This window comes from Metopolophium dirhodum, chromosome 1 (genome assembly GCF_019925205.1).
Source record: "Metopolophium dirhodum isolate CAU chromosome 1, ASM1992520v1, whole genome shotgun sequence".
NCBI classification, from domain to species: domain Eukaryota; kingdom Metazoa; phylum Arthropoda; class Insecta; order Hemiptera; family Aphididae; genus Metopolophium; species Metopolophium dirhodum.
The window spans coordinates 54,497,759-54,515,189 of NC_083560.1; the positions used below are offsets into that span (position 1 = coordinate 54,497,759).

At 28.3% G+C, this 17,431-nt stretch overlaps 4 protein-coding genes across 4 annotated transcripts; 2 read left to right on the top strand and 2 right to left on the bottom strand.

Moving 5' to 3' along the window:
• Positions 1-1,503: 1,503 nt before the first annotated feature.
• LOC132940138 (uncharacterized) lies at positions 1,504-3,820 on the top strand. Its single transcript, XM_061007576.1, has 2 exons — positions 1,504-3,585; positions 3,788-3,820. Exons 1-2 carry the CDS (start codon positions 1,504-1,506, stop codon positions 3,818-3,820), a joined length of 2,115 nt encoding a protein of 704 aa, XP_060863559.1.
• Positions 3,821-5,764: 1,944 nt separating this feature from the next.
• Positions 5,765-9,124, top strand: LOC132934727 (ATP synthase mitochondrial F1 complex assembly factor 2). Its single transcript, XM_061001065.1, has 7 exons — positions 5,765-5,945; positions 6,207-6,334; positions 7,862-8,046; positions 8,110-8,220; positions 8,285-8,465; positions 8,542-8,657; positions 8,733-9,124. The coding sequence occupies exons 2-7, from the start codon at positions 6,220-6,222 to the stop codon at positions 8,898-8,900; spliced, it is 876 nt and encodes a 291-aa protein (XP_060857048.1). The 5' UTR covers positions 5,765-5,945; positions 6,207-6,219; the 3' UTR covers positions 8,901-9,124.
• Positions 9,125-10,068: 944 nt separating this feature from the next.
• Positions 10,069-10,829, bottom strand: LOC132940144 (uncharacterized; the record flags this gene model as incomplete). The annotated part of the gene is made up of 1 exon (XM_061007586.1): positions 10,069-10,829. A coding segment is annotated over one exon (597 nt), but the record flags the coding sequence as incomplete, so codon positions are not given.
• A 2,137-nt stretch (positions 10,830-12,966) lies between these two features.
• On the bottom strand, positions 12,967-15,942 carry LOC132936238 (CCR4-NOT transcription complex subunit 9). The gene is made up of 5 exons (XM_061002931.1): positions 15,353-15,942; positions 14,306-14,621; positions 13,946-14,140; positions 13,794-13,885; positions 12,967-13,321 (listed from the first exon to the last, which is right to left on the bottom strand). Exons 1-5 carry the CDS (start codon positions 15,481-15,483, stop codon positions 13,144-13,146), a joined length of 912 nt encoding a protein of 303 aa, XP_060858914.1. The 5' UTR covers positions 15,484-15,942; the 3' UTR covers positions 12,967-13,143.
• Between the last annotated feature and the right edge of the window lie 1,489 nt (positions 15,943-17,431).

Below are 17,431 nucleotides of genomic sequence, written 5' to 3' on the forward strand. Positions count from 1 at the left end.
GTGTTTTTTTATTTAAATTTATTATATTTTTTAACAAATTTGAGCAAGTTGGTACTTTAGAGGAGTCATTTTTTGATCTTCTCAATAGCTATTTAATGCCACGGGAAAAACTACCGACAAATTACGAAAAACCGCTTAAAATGGGATTTTAATTTCTTACGCTTTCATATACAAGTATATGATCTAATTTCTCAAAGAAAAACGTTTCTTAATAATTAAGAAATATAATATAATATATAATTATTTTCGTGTCCCGTTGTCCTGACAAAAGTTATGCGGGACGCATTTTGTCCCGTTTTTCATATTTGTCACGTAATAATCCCGTTTTTCCCCTCTTTGTTAATTTAAAACTTTTGAGATTTATTTTGTACTAAAATCGTTTTATATTCGATATTTTTATATGACGATATTCAATAGTATAAATAATTATATTTTATATAGATACTCATTTATGTATAAATAATTATAACTTCTAACTTATGAGAAATATAAATAAAGTGACTACATACTAATGACTAATGAGTAACTATTAACGTCGATACTTGATAACGATCACTAATTGGCATTATTGGCAATATACCTACATTATGCAAATTAAAAAAATTATGTCTTAATTTCAATTATTTACATAATATCCGTGTAAATTATTGGAGCTAGAAAGGAATGAACAATTTTTCTATTTTTCCTTGAAAAAAAGAACTCGTTATTTTCTTGATCTTTTTTTTATAAAAAGGAATTCGTCCCAGGAATTTGTTTCTTCCAAACGCTGAGAATATTAGAATCCAAGGAATGTATTATTTAGCGCCCTCTGTAAACCCATAGAAAAAAGATAACAGGAATTTCGTGGAGCGTAATTAAACACCGCTCCGTTTCTAAAGCCCGCCCGGCCATCGATCCTGCGATCATCCAATGGTCTTACGACCCGTCATAAGTATTAAATATGATAATGGAGCTGGAAGAAACATCAATTTCATGGAATAATGAATTTCATAACATTCCGATGATTTATATTTAATTAAAGACACACATGTAAACAAGTCAGGAAATTTAAGTCGACTCATAATAAAATCTGTTTAAATTAAGAACGGCCCAACTCGTATCATGTAAATGTAGTAATTATAGACGGACCTGCTCAGCTGCAGATGTCGATGTGATTATGTGATAAAGAATACAAATCGGAGAAGGGAAAACGATTGTAAATAACGCGACCGGTAGGCGAATCGACTTATCGCCCGCATGCCTGCCTATATTGCCAAAGGACTGCAGGAAACGATAAGGATTTAACCGCCAATCGGGTGAATCAGTCGTAGTCAAATACTAAATAATGTGGCATTACGACTTATAGTGTTCATACTTATATGACTCGGTAATAATATAATTAGTAATAACGTTGTATTATTTTATATATATGTTTTGCTGATTCGACGAAGCTATTAGGTATGTAATTTTTTTTAACCTACTTTGTAATACTAAACCTAATATAATAATATAACTTAACGTACAATGGAATCGTCGATGAATAAAAATGCAGTTCAATATCTGATTCACAATCCATTTTCTACGTTGACGTATGAAGAGCAAATAGAAATAAAAGAACTAGGACGACCTACTCCAGACCTAAAAGGTCTCGTTTCAAAATCGTCAAAAGGTAACAAGGAATACACTCGTCGTTTTCATACAGATAGCTACGAAAAACACACGTGGTTATGCGGGTGCGAAGTCGAACAAGCGGTGTTTTGTTTTCCGTGTTTATGTTTTGGTAATGAAACCTCATGGACTAATTCTGGTGTAAGACACTTGGGCCATTTATCAACGAAAATAAAAAAACACGAAAATTCATTTGATCATTTGCAAAACGTAGTTAACCTTAAAGTATTAGGTAATGATAATTATGACGACAAAGCTGATGAACTTGATGTAATACAACGTAATGTAATACAACTCCCCAACGAGCAAATCGAGAAAAACCGTTATATTCTACGAAAATATCTCGAATGTGTACAGTTTTGTGGGAAACATAACCTTCCAATGAAGAACAGCGGTGACAATGATACAATGACCTCCGAAAATAACTACGGTCTATTCCAAGACGCTGTTGAACTATGCAAAGGTTGTGACGTAAGTCTGCGGTGCTATTTAGAAAACTCGACTAGCGTAAATTGGACTTCAATGACAATCTACTACGATTTATTGGACTGCATGTTCCTTGTAGCCCGGCAGAACATTTTGTCGGAAATGGAAATGGTGCAATTCGTTTCAATAATTGTTGACGGGAGACCCCATGTTTCAAGCACAGTACATTTGGTTATACTGTTCCGCTATGAATTAAAAGGTAAGCCCGTCGAACGTTTTTGGGGGGTTTTGAACGCCGCCAACGGACACGATGCAGGATCACTGTCGCAGACAATAATGTCAGAAGTGAACTCGATCTTAGTAGACGCACCGTATAAAGTGGTATCTCAATCGTACGGCGGTGCAGCGGTTATGACTAAAGTAAATGTCGAGGTTAAGGAAATGTACCCATACGCGTACTATATGCATTGTCACATGCACCAGTTGCACGTAGAAATGATCCAGTCGGTTTCGGGGAACAAAGAAGTCGAAATGTTCTTTTCGGATTTGTCGGACATAACTGAATTCTTTTCAAGCTCGCCGCAATGGGTAGCCGTGCTAGACGGAATAACGGTCAATTTCACTGGGACGAGCGGCACTCTGATCACTGTTTACATGTATCGTAATGAGATAATGCGTTGTATGGACGTAATAATGGAAACATCGAAACAGAAGTCGACAATCAAACAGGCGGGTTCGATAAAACGTATACTGACTGATTCGGTGTTTGTAGTGTGGTTGGGGGTCTTCTATGAAATAATGCCAAACGTCTACAGTCTCCACGACAGTGTGCAGACCGCCGCATTGGACAACACTGCTGACGAACGTGTATCGATTTTGGTCCAACAGTTCGTAAAACAAATATCGGACGTACGTAGTTTAGTTCCCAATATTGTTGAAATTTCTTCGAACTTTCCGGACGTAAATGTTAAAAGAAAACGTAAAAATAATGTTAATAACAACTACTACGACAATGAATCTCGGAAACAATCTGCTATTGACATTTGTAATACTTTAATAGATACAACTAAAGATCGTTTAAAGTTCACTAAACACTTGACCGCAATGAAGCTATTTCAAGCTGAAAAATATCCTGTGTATACGAAAAAATTTCCAATTCAATTACTTCAGTGTACATTTAGTTGTTACCCATTTGTCGATAAAGATAGACTGAAAAGTGAACTAAGTGTTATGTATTTTAGAGATGATTTTCGTACTTTGTCCGGTATTATTCCAACATATCAATACATTTTAAAGAATGATATGATTGATACTTTTAAAGAAGTGACTTTGTTAATAAGAATATTAATAACGGTTCCTCCAATGACCACTGGACAAGAAAACAGTTTTTCAACTTTAAAAAGGATTAAGACGTTCCTAGGAAACACTATGGTTGAAGAAAAATTAAATGCTCTAGCAATGTTAAATATTGAAAATAAAATGATTTCAGATGATACTGATTTTAATAAAAAAGTAATTAATATGTTTAGTGAAAGAAACGATAGATGTTTAGATTTTAAATATAAAATCAAGTAGTTTAATTAATTTTTGATTTTGGATAGTTAAAAATTGTATTTAAGTAACATAAACCATATATGTACCTATATGAATTGTGAATTTTTCCAATATATACTATTCAAATAAAATATGATTGATGTTTAAACATGTTTTGCAGACTTCTTTACTTTATTTTTCCTGCATTGAATAATGAATAGTTAATTCTAAATTCCTAAATACAATAATATTAGTATACATACTGATAATTATAACTGGTGCTGTAGCAAATATATATAATTTATACTCATAATATAATATATGTATATATTTGTAAGTATTTAAAATTTCAAAACAGATTTGTCAGGTAGAATATACTTACATCTGTATGCATAGTCAATTCATGTGTCACATAAGACATGTTAAACTATGTATTGACTAAAGTATTTAGTATTCTAAAGTAAAAATACAAATAAAAAGTATTTTTTAAGTATTTAAAATACATTAGTCAAAAATTATTTGAAATACAAAAAAAGTATTCAAATACAAGTATTACTTAACAAGACTGCTTATGGTGTTTTTATGTAATTTGTCAAACAAAAAATGGAAAAATCAATAAATGTAGGTAAACATTTATAGTTTATACACTCAACATTTATACTTAAGTAAAAATACAAATTTTTTAATAATAGATAAAAATGCACATTTCTAACAAAGATAAAATAATTTGGATTTCTTATACTATGTTTAATAGAATAATGATAAAATAGGTAAATGGTAATACAAGTACACGGTTTTAAATATAACAATTATATAAATTAAATATACTATAACTATAGTATCAAGATATTTAATTGATGAGAAATTACAACATGTTCATAATTTTCAACTTTTTGAAAATGTCTACAACAAAAAAATTTCATGATAATTTACATTACTAGGCATACTCATAGTTTGATTATTGCTACATAAATAATGACATTTCTAATGTTTTTAATTTAGTATTTTAAGAAATGCTAGTATTGTTATGACCCAACTGTTGTATATATGTGCATCAACTCAGAAAATGAATACTTGATGTATTTAGTAATGTTGTCTATTTATTAACAATATTAAATACAAAATTACAATGTATAAGCTATGGTAGTAGGGTGAGCAGTATTATAACCTGACTCTGAAATTAAACTCAGTCATGAGGCAGAGTTCGGGTCTCTAGCATCCTTCCCGTATTGAGATTTTCCCGAGGAGAGACGTGTGACAACACTTTTATAGTTTAATTGTTTAATACTGTGTTCAATACGCTCTTGCAATTACCGCAGAATGCTATTTTATATTAATTGCCTTATTAATTATATGGTCAATACTACTAGAAACGTGTGCTACGTTGTACATAGGTAATAGGTACATAACAGTATTAAGAAGGTGCAATAGTACAACATTGAATGGTTAAAAACTACTTTATACTTCAATGGTGGTAACTGGTAATTACTAATTTGTAAATGTTGGTCCTGTGTAAAGTATTAATTAAAATAATTAAAACTTATTTATTTTTAAATTACATAACACTACAACAGAAATAATTTTCCAAAAAATAAAAAAATGTTATTTTTACTTCAACTAGCAAGGTGTAAGGTTTCTAGAGAATTAATGAATTATGATGCTTCAAAATAATTTGTGTATTTTTAATTGATAGGTCCTTGAATACAATTTCAAGTTTGTATGTTGTAAACTTTAAGGGAATTAATGAATATAGTAATAGTACCCAGCAAAATATAAAATTGTGTGAGTGAAGAACAAGAACCTTTACGAGGGAACTGCAACTGGTATCAGCCAACGGCGGCGGCCGATAGGTAATAAAATTATTATCTTTGCGTGAGCGTGACACCAAAAAAGTTGGAAAAAGCGTAGTGGGACCATTGAACTATATAATAACTATATTATTATATAGTTTAATGAGTGCATACTGCATAGTGAATGAGTGGGACAGCAGCATTGCTGGAGTCGCCCCATTATAATATAGCAAGATAGAGCATATCATAGTCCGTGTAAAATCATAGATAATATAAGATCTTATATTATCAATGTGTAAAATAGATATCTGTGATAAATGATAATCAATGGCAGATGTTATCACTTATCAGTAATTATCACAGACACAAAATGTTTTGATCATGAACTAAGTTAGTTAACTACTTTTTGATAAAATTTTCAGCACCTAATTAAGATTTTTAATTAAATATTATAATACTTCTGGTAACTGTTATTTTGTTGTGTCTAATCTGTATGTTATTTTGATGGTAGTTGAAATCCGTCGCTCTATTAAAATACTTACGTAAAAGGTACGAATTTCCTTGCTGATAGATTATTTTCATTATGGATTTACCAATGTTTTTTAGTAGTCAAATGCTCAAATTGTGGTTAATATATGGAAATTAATACTTGAATTTTAATTTTTTTAAGAAATAAAAAAAAATTGAGTACTTTTTATTTTTTTAGTTGTTCTAAATCATTAACAATTATAATTGAAAATTATTTAATGTAAATTGTATTATTATTACTAAATCCAAATGTTTTAATTGTATCTTTGCTTTATTTTTCAGAAATAAAATAGAAATGTTCCAAATCGCACAGTGTTTAAAATCCATAGCGAGAAACCAAATCCAGATACAATATAAACTACATAATTTCACAAAAATTTCATCATTTGCACGCAGGTCTTATGCTGTCAGTAAGTTAAATTAATTAATATTTGAATTGATTATTTATATGTATAAGACACTTGGTATGTACCTAGATTTTGGTTTTATATTCATGTTAGGAAATAAATATAAAACTGCCTAATTAACTATAATTATAAAATTAATTGAATTATGTATACTTTTTAATTTATTGACTTTAGTGATTGCTACATACTTCATTTGACAATATTTTGCACAAAGTTATGATTATTAATATATTAAATGTTAATAGTCTTAAACAATAATTAAATTAATTTGTACATTACATAACAATTTTTTTTTTATAAATAAAATGTTCAATACAGAAGTATGTAGTTAAGTGAATAAATTTAATTATTTTTCATATAACTGTTTATATAATATGAAAATAAGTCAAATAGCATCTTTTGCCATTTTATAATAAATACTGTAAGTCTGTAACTCTGTTTATGTCCAGTGAACAGCAGCATATTTACATGTTTCCCGCGTATAGGCCTATAGAAAATGTCCGCCTTAAATAACTAAAATAATAAGAATAACAGAAAACGTTAAAAAATTTGCTGCAGTATGCACATGCCTATAGTGCCTGCATATAAATACGCCACTGCCTGTAAGCTATATGTTTCATATTTGAGAATGCTACTAAATAAAGTATAATTGTTTACAGTGAACCAACACTGCTGTTCCGCTCAAAAAAATAACCACTTTTTTGTTATTGTGTACTGTACATAGTTTAATTTTTTTTACACATTTCTAAATATATTTTTTGGAGGAGGTTTTATAGTATATAATATTGTGTTTAATCTTGTAAATTCTGTCGTACATTTTCACTCTACTCATATCTTGTCAAAACTTACATACGCCTAACCATCAAAATACTTTATTAATAATTCAATTTATTTTATATTGACATGGTTTATTTGTATAAAATAGTTATCAAAGGCTTATAATTAAAACAAAACAGTAATTATTTTAAATAAACCATACAATTGAATGAATGTACATTGTGTTCTGAATACAGAAGCAATTAAAAATTAATTTTTTGATAGAGATAAATATGGATTAGGTATGTATTGTCAATATATTTATTAAAAATTGTACACTGCTAATATACAACACGGACCAACTAAAAACTACAGATTGTAGTGGATTAGTATATTATTTTTTTTAACTGTTAGATAAAACTAGTGTCATCAATTTTATTTTATTTTTAGTACAAAGAAAAGTATTGGTAGTAATTTATAACTTAGTGTATTAGTAGGTAAATAGGTAATGTTTCTAATTAATAATAAAATATAAATCTGTAATATGCTTACTTTACTCTGATATCTGAGCTGTTATTATTTTTAGCAATATTATACATTTACTAAGCAACAGTTTTGTCAAGATCAAAATGTTTTTTTTTAATGAATGCCTCCTATAGGTTCTGTTATTATTTCCAACTTTTAAATAACAACAAAATGAGCTTTATAACGAAGTCAAATATTTACTTATTAATTTAATAACAATTAATGTATTTTTATATATTTAATTTTTAGATAAATTTTATAAAACCACTTCAATTATTGAAAATAGTGACTCGTATGGAGTATTACTTGACAGTAGTAAATTAAAAACACCATTAGGTAAAGAACTTATTATAAATAATAAGGCTTTGGCACTTGCTGTTGCTGAAGAATGGGAAATGCAGAAAGAACATATAAAAACAGATCCTATGCACTTGGTATAATAAAGTAAAATATAATGGTTCAAATATGTTATATAATAATGTTTCTTTTTTTTTTAGACAAAGTTGTGTTTTTTAGCAGTTGACAATCCTAGTGATCTTTCAGAGCATGACGTGGTTCAACAAATATTGTCTTACCTAGAGACTGACACAGTCTTCTACATTTCTGATGTAATGTACAGTTTATCATATTGAGTTCTTGTTTATTATTTTAAAATTTAAACTGCTTGAATAGGCGGATAACGAGCTAGAAAAATTATTGATGGGAAAATGGATGCCACTAATTCAGAAGTTTAATGGATATTTTGATACCAATTTAAAACCATCCAAAGGCATCTATGTTGAAAGTCTTGATGCACAGACTAAGGCATTAGTTGAAAAATATTTTTTATCGCTCGGATTCCCTGCTCTTCATGGTTTGTATAATATATACTATATTTTGTAGCAATGTAGTATCTATAATTTTATAATATATTATTTTCTTAATTTAAGGTGTTTTACATGCTGTTGAAACTTTAAAATCATTGGTACTTACTACATGTTGCTTACATCAAGATATTTCTGTAAAAGATGCTGTTCTATTATCTAAGATGGAAGAAGAATACCAGGTAATATTTTAGTATAAATTAAATTTATTTACCAAAATTGCGTTTGTTTAAAATACATTTTTTGTAAAATTATAGTGTACGAAATGGGGACGCGTGGATTGGATAAAAGATTATATAGACAACGACTCTGTAATCAGATTGTCAGCTGCTATGCTGTTTATTTATTATACACTCAATCCTAAGTACAAACCATTAGCCAAGCAGGATAATTATCCTCAAATACAACAGTCTTTAAAACAATAACTAATAAGTCATATATTTTAATTTATTAAAAAATAGAGCATATCCTTATGATATTATATTATATTATCTTGTAAATTGTCTACAAGTGAAATAAAAACTGTAAAAGCATTTACTATATAAGATTAATTGTAAAAGTGTGATTGTAAGTAATAACTTATATAACAATATATTACTGTTTGAGTTTGTGGAAAAATATTGTTTGAATTACATATTTACATTTTTAAGGTGATGTGTCTTACTATCTAACTAATGCATAACTTCGCTAATTTTACATTCAGAATAATTAAATCCTCATTTTTAATATAAGGAAGAATTAACCAATTATGAGTTTAAATGTATGAATATTACCCAATGACTCCAGTAGGCTTTTTTTTTGTAATTTTATGTTGAAACAAGTATAAATACTTTGAAAATATATTTTTAAAAAAAATTATTTAATTTGTTGATATTACCTTTTAGATTTTGATGAATGTATTATTTTTAAAATATTTTGTGGTTAAAAAAATTTATAGAATTTTAAATTTTAATACAAGGGGGTATAAAAATGTATTAAGAGGTCAACTTGTTTCTTATAGAAACATAAAAATCTAGCAATTATATCTACACAATTTTGTGACATTTTATTGTATAGACATAAACAAGATCTAATTTTGATGAAATTAGATATTAATCGAAGAATAACGAGTTATATTGGTGCAGTTTAAGAATTAATATTTGTAGGAATTTTTTTTCTGTTGTATATATAAACAGTGTCCTGCAAGGATTTTACGCATTGCGATATTTCCTGAGATAGTAAATATATCATGTCTAATTTTTTAACATATATATCTCTTATGGCTGGGGTCATTCTATAATTTTGTGCGACACGGAGAGCGTTACCGTTAAAGTTGCCATGACAACCAAACAATAACAAAGATAATATTAATCTTATAACGTCTCTAGGTTACCCCTAGTAACTGATTATTAATATATTTAGGTTACCATAGCAACCTAATTATACTTTTTTAGATTCTGAGCGTACCAATGAATGTATAATATTTACAAGACATAATATATACATATGTCTGTTGTATTTGCATGCAGTGGAGATATTCCTATTTTCTACATCACCTTCCCTTTCCAATGATGTATTTTTTATTTATTTATTTATTATTAATTCAAACGGGTAGAACCCAATTACAATTTTTTATAATTTAATAACAATTTTGTAGACTTAAATCTATTAAGAAATACAGTAAATAGTATATGTATAATAAAAATATAATATTAAAAATAATAAAAACAATATAAAAATATAATATAGACAATAATAATATAGGTAGCAGAAATAATTTAAAGATGCGCAATATAGTTAGAAAAACAATCAAAAGAAGGAAAACTAAATAGATCTATCTGGACGTCATTAGTTATTTTCATTAATCTATTAATAGGTGAACAAAGTGCATAATTAGTTCTTTGAAATGGAACGTAAAATGTATTTGCAGATCTAGTTCGACAATGAGGAACATTAAAATTTAAGCAGCTGAGTAATTTGGGACAATTTAAAAAACCATTTACTATTTTATATAGAAATTTCAAATCGATGATTTTTCTCCTTTCAGCTAGAGTGGTCATATTTAATTGGTTTAATAACGGTGTATATTGAGAGTGTGGTTTAAATGGTATATTGCATTTGTAAGAGATAAAACGAAGAAAACGATTTTGAATAGCTTCTAAACTCTGTATATGAACAACACTAGAGGGTGACCATACGACCGAGTTGTATTCCAGAGAAGAACGCACTAGTGAAAAATACAGAATTTTTAAGGCATCGGAATTTGTAAAATCTTGACAAGTTCTATTAATGAAACCTAATATAGATTTTTTTGTTATGTTTAAATAATGTTTATTGAAAGAAAAAGTTGAGTCAAATTTAACCCCCAAATCGCAAATTTCAAAAATGTATGTTTAAAAGCACCTGTTATTAGATTCACAGATATAAGGGCTACATATATTTTATTTTTTAATTTTCAATTTTTGAAACAATTGAAGTTATCCATTTTATAGAATTTATTTTTCATAAATCTCATGATCTTTTCAATTTATACGTATAGCAACAAAAAATCCGGTTTTTTTCCGGGCAATGAGTTCCCCTCTATGACTAATTAGTAATTTGTATAATGGGTATATCCTCGCGGACACCCTGTATATTATTATTCATTATACATAATACAATTTTCAAAATATTTAGATTAGTTCTAAACCATATGTACTGTTCTATGGTATGTCTGAATCAATATAATAACAGTTATATATTAATCTTCTATACTATCTATACTATAAAAGCAAAATAGAAATCTTTGTTACGGGTTAGCTCCAAAATTGCTTGACCGATTCGGCTTATTCTACCCCAGGTAGATTGCCTACCATATAATATACTGCTGTAAATCAGAATTTTTATTCTAGGCCACCGAAAAATTAAGATAAGTTTTGAACACCATACACTGGATATTAAATAATGAATTGAACAAAGTTTGAGTCATATAGAGTTGGTACATTTAACGGGCAACAAAGTGCACGGGATCAGCTAGTATTATATACAATAATTATTACTATATAGCAGAGTGACTTAAAAGTTTATTTTTTATTTAGGCCCTTAAAATATCATAAAAAATAATTTTCAATAGTAAAATTAATTATATTTTACTCTGGGTATTAATTTAGAAGATTGTTACGGACTTATAGATTACACCAAACTTATTACTACAAACTTAATACTTAAGTATCCTAATAATATGAGTTAATATGATCAGGATGACACTCAAGAATTTTCTTTTTTTTACTTTATGTTGTTTTAGTGTACAAATTGTAATCTAAGAGATTAAATCTAATAAAAATGGCTATTTGCAAATCCTGGACCAATCTAATGGACTGAAAAGGTACCCACTATGTCTTATGTCAATTTGCAAAAACTTCTCATCTAGGTACATAATTGCAATAAATGTTTTATTAAAAATGCAAATTCTGTCAAGAATACATGGTTCTACACCAGGTGGATTGCCATATCATTTGATTGAAGCATGCTATAGATTACTAACAAAAAAGTTTTTATCATTTTAATTAGAAATCAGAAAAGTTTTTTTAATTAGGTTAATTAGATAGTTTACCTAATTGGATCTATTATTAAGCAAGAATATATTATGACTCATAGCTAATTATTAAATATAAATATTTTGTATTATTAACAAAAATGTCACAATTTATAAATGTTTGTCATAATCTAAAATAAAACATGTTTTACATATGTTAAAGCCAACCACTGAGTAGGTTACTGTTAAAATATTGGTACTTGCTAAATGAATGCCCTACTGTGTACAAATATTTGAAAGAAAAAATAAATTGTATTGTGTTGTCTCTCTTGCAAACTTACAAATTTTAAATTCACACTAATCAATTTAACTCTTAATATTAGTGTGAAAGGTAAGAATATTATCTAGGGATCTTTGCAGGTTTTCTTATAATTTAATTTTAAAGCAAGTTATGAGCATTTCAAATAACAGTAAAATAATTATTGTTTGGTTGGTAGTGATAATTATTCCCAAACTTAATACTTGTAATTGAAAAGTACTCAACCCAAGATTTGTTGATTAGTGATACTATCCATAATTACTATACATATTGTCTCACTTTATGGTCTATACCTAAAGCCTAGTTAATATCGACAATAATAATAATCTAAGATCTCTATCTATTCAGAGTTTTTTAAATATTTCTTTAGTCTCTACTTACATATTATAAAACTATTAAAATGTTTTCAAAAGAGTTTTTATAACGTTATAGCGTATAACACTTACTTATTTTTATAAATATATGTAATCGAACCAAAAACTAATTATACTGATATCTCTTAAAATGTATTAGCAGATTATCAAAATAATTTATATAATATTAAACAAACCACATAATTATATAATACTAAATAATAATGATTATTATTATTATTGTTATTGTTGTTGTTGTTGGCATCATGAGAGAGGTTAAAAATGTTTAAAGATTTCTAACTAATAAAAATAAAAATAATAATACATCAGACTCAAGTTACTTTATTATTATATTATTATTTAATTCCCTTCCCACCCAAGTAACACATAAAAGTCGAGAGATAAGTACATTGTCATTCGCTACTAACTAATATCAAATTGATATGATAATCAAAAGACATGTGATTTTTGTTTGAATAATAAACATTTTAAATGCTATTATGTTATGGCTTGACAAGAGATGGAACACCAGGAGATACGTCAATAGGCATAACAGACTCCAAATTATTTTTTAACAATAATAACCAAGCAGCGATTGTCTGGTCTCTGGCGAGGCAATCAGAGAAAGTTGACATATCTTTTAATTGATCAGGTAAACATTGCCGAAGTGCTTCACGTGCTCTGTAAAAAAAAAAATATTATGATTTATTTATTTATTTATTTATTTATTTATTTATTAGGTCATATTATGTTTAGTTACAAACACAAACCATTTTAAAACCTAAAGACTGAACATAATACTACTCATTCCATCTTCTTCACTGTCCAGAGCTTTATTATGTACTATAAGAGTTAGTAAATTCTCAATTTAATAGGATCTTATTTTGATGACAGACTAATATTATTGGACAGTAATTTAGTCACTAATTCACACCTATAGACAAATATGTTTGGGACATAAATAAACTAATCTTTTAAGATGTATACATTACTACATTTAAATTGACTTTTTGAAATATTATGAAAAACATAAAAAAGCTCAAATATTGTACTTATTGTAATGTATCATATAATACACGCAAATGTTAGTTTTTAACAAATTTTAATTCACCTATTTATAATTTAAAAAAAAAATATATAATTATTTTTATACCTTGAGTTCTCTGATAAACGAACATAACATCCCACAACATGTCTCAGTAGTCTAGTAGACGGTTCTCTTTCAAGTGCCAAGACCATTTTCCCCTGAAAATCCAATGAAAAAACAATAAGAATTTTTGTCGATTTTGTAGTAAAAATACTTACAAGTATGAGAGCAACATGAGAAAACCGATCATATGTTTGACAAATGTAACTTAGACCATTGTCATCCATAAGTATTTTTTGCAGTATAAATGTTGATAATGTTTTAGTTAACTCAAAACCAGTTTCCATAATACGTAGACATAACGGAATAATTTCAGTTGTTAGAAGAAAAGTAATAACTTCTTGTTCTTCTGTCTGAAAAATGCAGATATATTTTTAAAATTAAATATATTGTGCTTTTTAACCCATCAGTATTAAAGTATACTAAGTAAAGTAGATCATTTTCAAAATATCTAATATAAGCTTTAGTAGGAACTTAAATATTAAATAAACATGGTTTTTAAATAATTTAATATTTACCTTCACTAAAGCACCAATCACACCCAAACTTGTAAGTCTTAGGTGTTCAAAATTACGACATTTGTTGGCATTATGTAGGAATGGATACATATAAAGAGGTATCTGGGCCTTAAGGAACTGAGAACGTGTATCAGGGTGAGCACCCACACACTGTAAGAGTGCCAGAGCATTGCAAAGGCGTGTCACTTGTTGAAGCGACATGGTCGGAGGGTTAACAAACTGATAAGTAGACACTATTTCAAACAATAATGCTGCTATAGTGCCTGTTGTATGCCAAATCATTGGGCCAAGATCATGGATAATATCACGCCTTGAGCTGAAAAATAAAGATTGTATTATATTTTTGTTTATCATTGTTGTATATTTTTTTAATTTATACTTCAATTATATACCTATATATTTTAACATTGTACAAAATAATAATATATTTATATATAGTAACATAAACAGTTTTTTATTTAATTAAAAACTACATACCTATTAAAATATGAAAATAATTATGTATTCTATAATAACCAAGAGAAGTTAGAAAAATAATAATACAGGAAAACTTATTTTTAAATGAATGTCAATACAATTTTGTTTTATATTAAGTATTATAGGTAAACAACATTTAATTAAACTATTGGACAACCTGATAATTTTTTATTATGTTTAGTTGATTTTAACTATTTTATTCTATGTTTATTTTTCTAGTTAATAAATCATATTAAATTGATCACACAAAATGTAGGTATGAGCATTCTAATGCATATAAAATCTAACTGAAACCACCAAGTTTCAACTAAAAAACCAAACTATTTCAAATTATTAAAGATCTCTATAATGCATATAGTATCATTTTTATTGTGTTCTGGGAACATTTATTTACACTTTACATGTACCTAGCTTTATCACGATATTTCTTAACTGGTAAAAATACAACTTCCTAACATTCTGTAAAAACAATGTAATTTAAGAAATGTTCAGGCCTAGGTACAGGACTACAATGTTGTACAACACTGTAGACATGTCATAAGGCAGTACTCTATTGACAAAAGGTATTACCTGAGCTCTGAAAGTGCATTTTCTCTGGTTTCAGTATTGCAGAGTTCGACAATCCATTGAAATACCTTCTCACGATCGTGCGCGGCCTGGCTGAGTTGTTGAGGCATCTGAACTGAATCCAGTTTGAACATTTTGAACGATTTTGTTTTAAAACGAGACGATAAAGAGCACAAACCAAAAATACGGGACACAAACACAAATATTTACACCGATACGAAAAGTATTAAAAATTAGAATAAAAAGCTTTTAAAAGAAAGGAAAAATTGTGCTAATAAAGATAATAATAAATTCTATTACTAAATAATTATAATAATATTAATAATGAACAATAATGACGAAAAAAATAATAAGTACGATATAGAGAACAGTTGTAAATTAAGTATGTCGATGCAATAATAATATGTTATAATAATTAAAAAAAAATTGTGTTATACGATCATTAAAAATATGTAAAGTAGAAGAAAGTTTCCTTTAATCCTTGTAAACTTGTCCGACCAGCGGACGACGATTTTTAGACACGAAAAAAATATTGTAAACAATCATGGATGGCGGATGCTGCTGCTCCCGACGCTTTCCGTCACGCATCACCATGGAGATATTATATAAGCTGGACGGTGACGAGGCCAAGGGAACATATATAAAAAAGTGATAGCACAACAAACAGCAGAGGTTTGTTATCATTTGTTTGTACCGTTGACGACGCAAACATTGCGTTTCACTCAGCGTTTGGTGTACTTGCCACTTGGATTATAATGCGCCGGTGTTCGTAAGATCCTTGGCCTTACACCCCGACAAACAAACAGAAATAATACAGCGTACGGCTCCGTTTATAGGTCTATGGTACAGCTGAAGCTCTCAAGAGACCTGAGCGCGCGGGCGAACAGCGGCTGGCTGAATGTTCACGATTTTATATACGTATTTTGCAAAATTAGCATCCTTTTTTTTGTGACTGTGCACACGATAAGTAGTCGAAATAATGCTTGGATTTTCAACTTCAGTATCATGTTCGATGGGAAAGTGAATCTTAGTTGGTGAAATCGGGAGGACAAAATGTATAATTGCCATTTGCCAGTTATTTTTTAAATGCACTAAAAAGCTTGGTTTACAACAACATTGTTTTTGGTGAACCTTTAAAAAAAATTACCGTTGATACATGCAATTTTCACTGAATGTTTATGTCAAGGCGCCCGGTGCCGATGCCATTTTGTCCTCAAAAATACACTCTGCGGGAATAACAATACTGCCTTGTAGAATCAACCAAATTTCATAATTTTTTTTTTTTAATTGCTAGAGGAAAACATTCTACAGCCCGCATCGATCTCTGTTTTTCAATATTTTATTCTCAAACTTTATAATATGTCTAAAAAAATAAAAGATAAAAAGCATTTTTTTACAAATTTTTTAATACAATTATTTGAAATAAAATACAAAATCAGAGATCGATGCGGGCTGTAGGAAGTCTTCTTCTTTCAGATAAAAAAAATAGTCATCAAAATCCGACAATTCTACAAAGCTTGAGAGTTATTCCTGTAAAGTCGTTTTTTTCGATATAATACATCCTACAACCCTACCTTAATAGGTATCGGGTAGTGGAAAAGTCTTATAATTGAAGTAGCAACTAAAATATAAAATTCAATTTTAAAATTTTATATAATTGTAGAAAATTTGAAAAACTGGCACCAGGACCCTTATCATTTTCTATACTCGAAAACATAGGCGCCGATATTATTCCGATAATAATAATAAGGTTTATCGTTTATATATGTAATTATGTATACACTGTACAAAACGTTCAAAATCTCTGAACAATTTTTATAAAATACGAGTATACCCTTGATTTTTTTTAAGTATATTTTTAAATTAATTTTTATGTATTATGTACCTACTACGACGTAGGTCATATTTTAGTATTTTTCTTTACAAAAATTACATTAATACGATAGTAAATCCGGGCTCAACCCCCAAGCCCCACCTTATTTGCGCCTATGCTTGAAAATATTTTGACTCATTTTGAGCTGTTTACAGACATTTTTAATTTTCAAATTGTTTAGTTTTTTTTGCTATAAATGTCAATAAAAT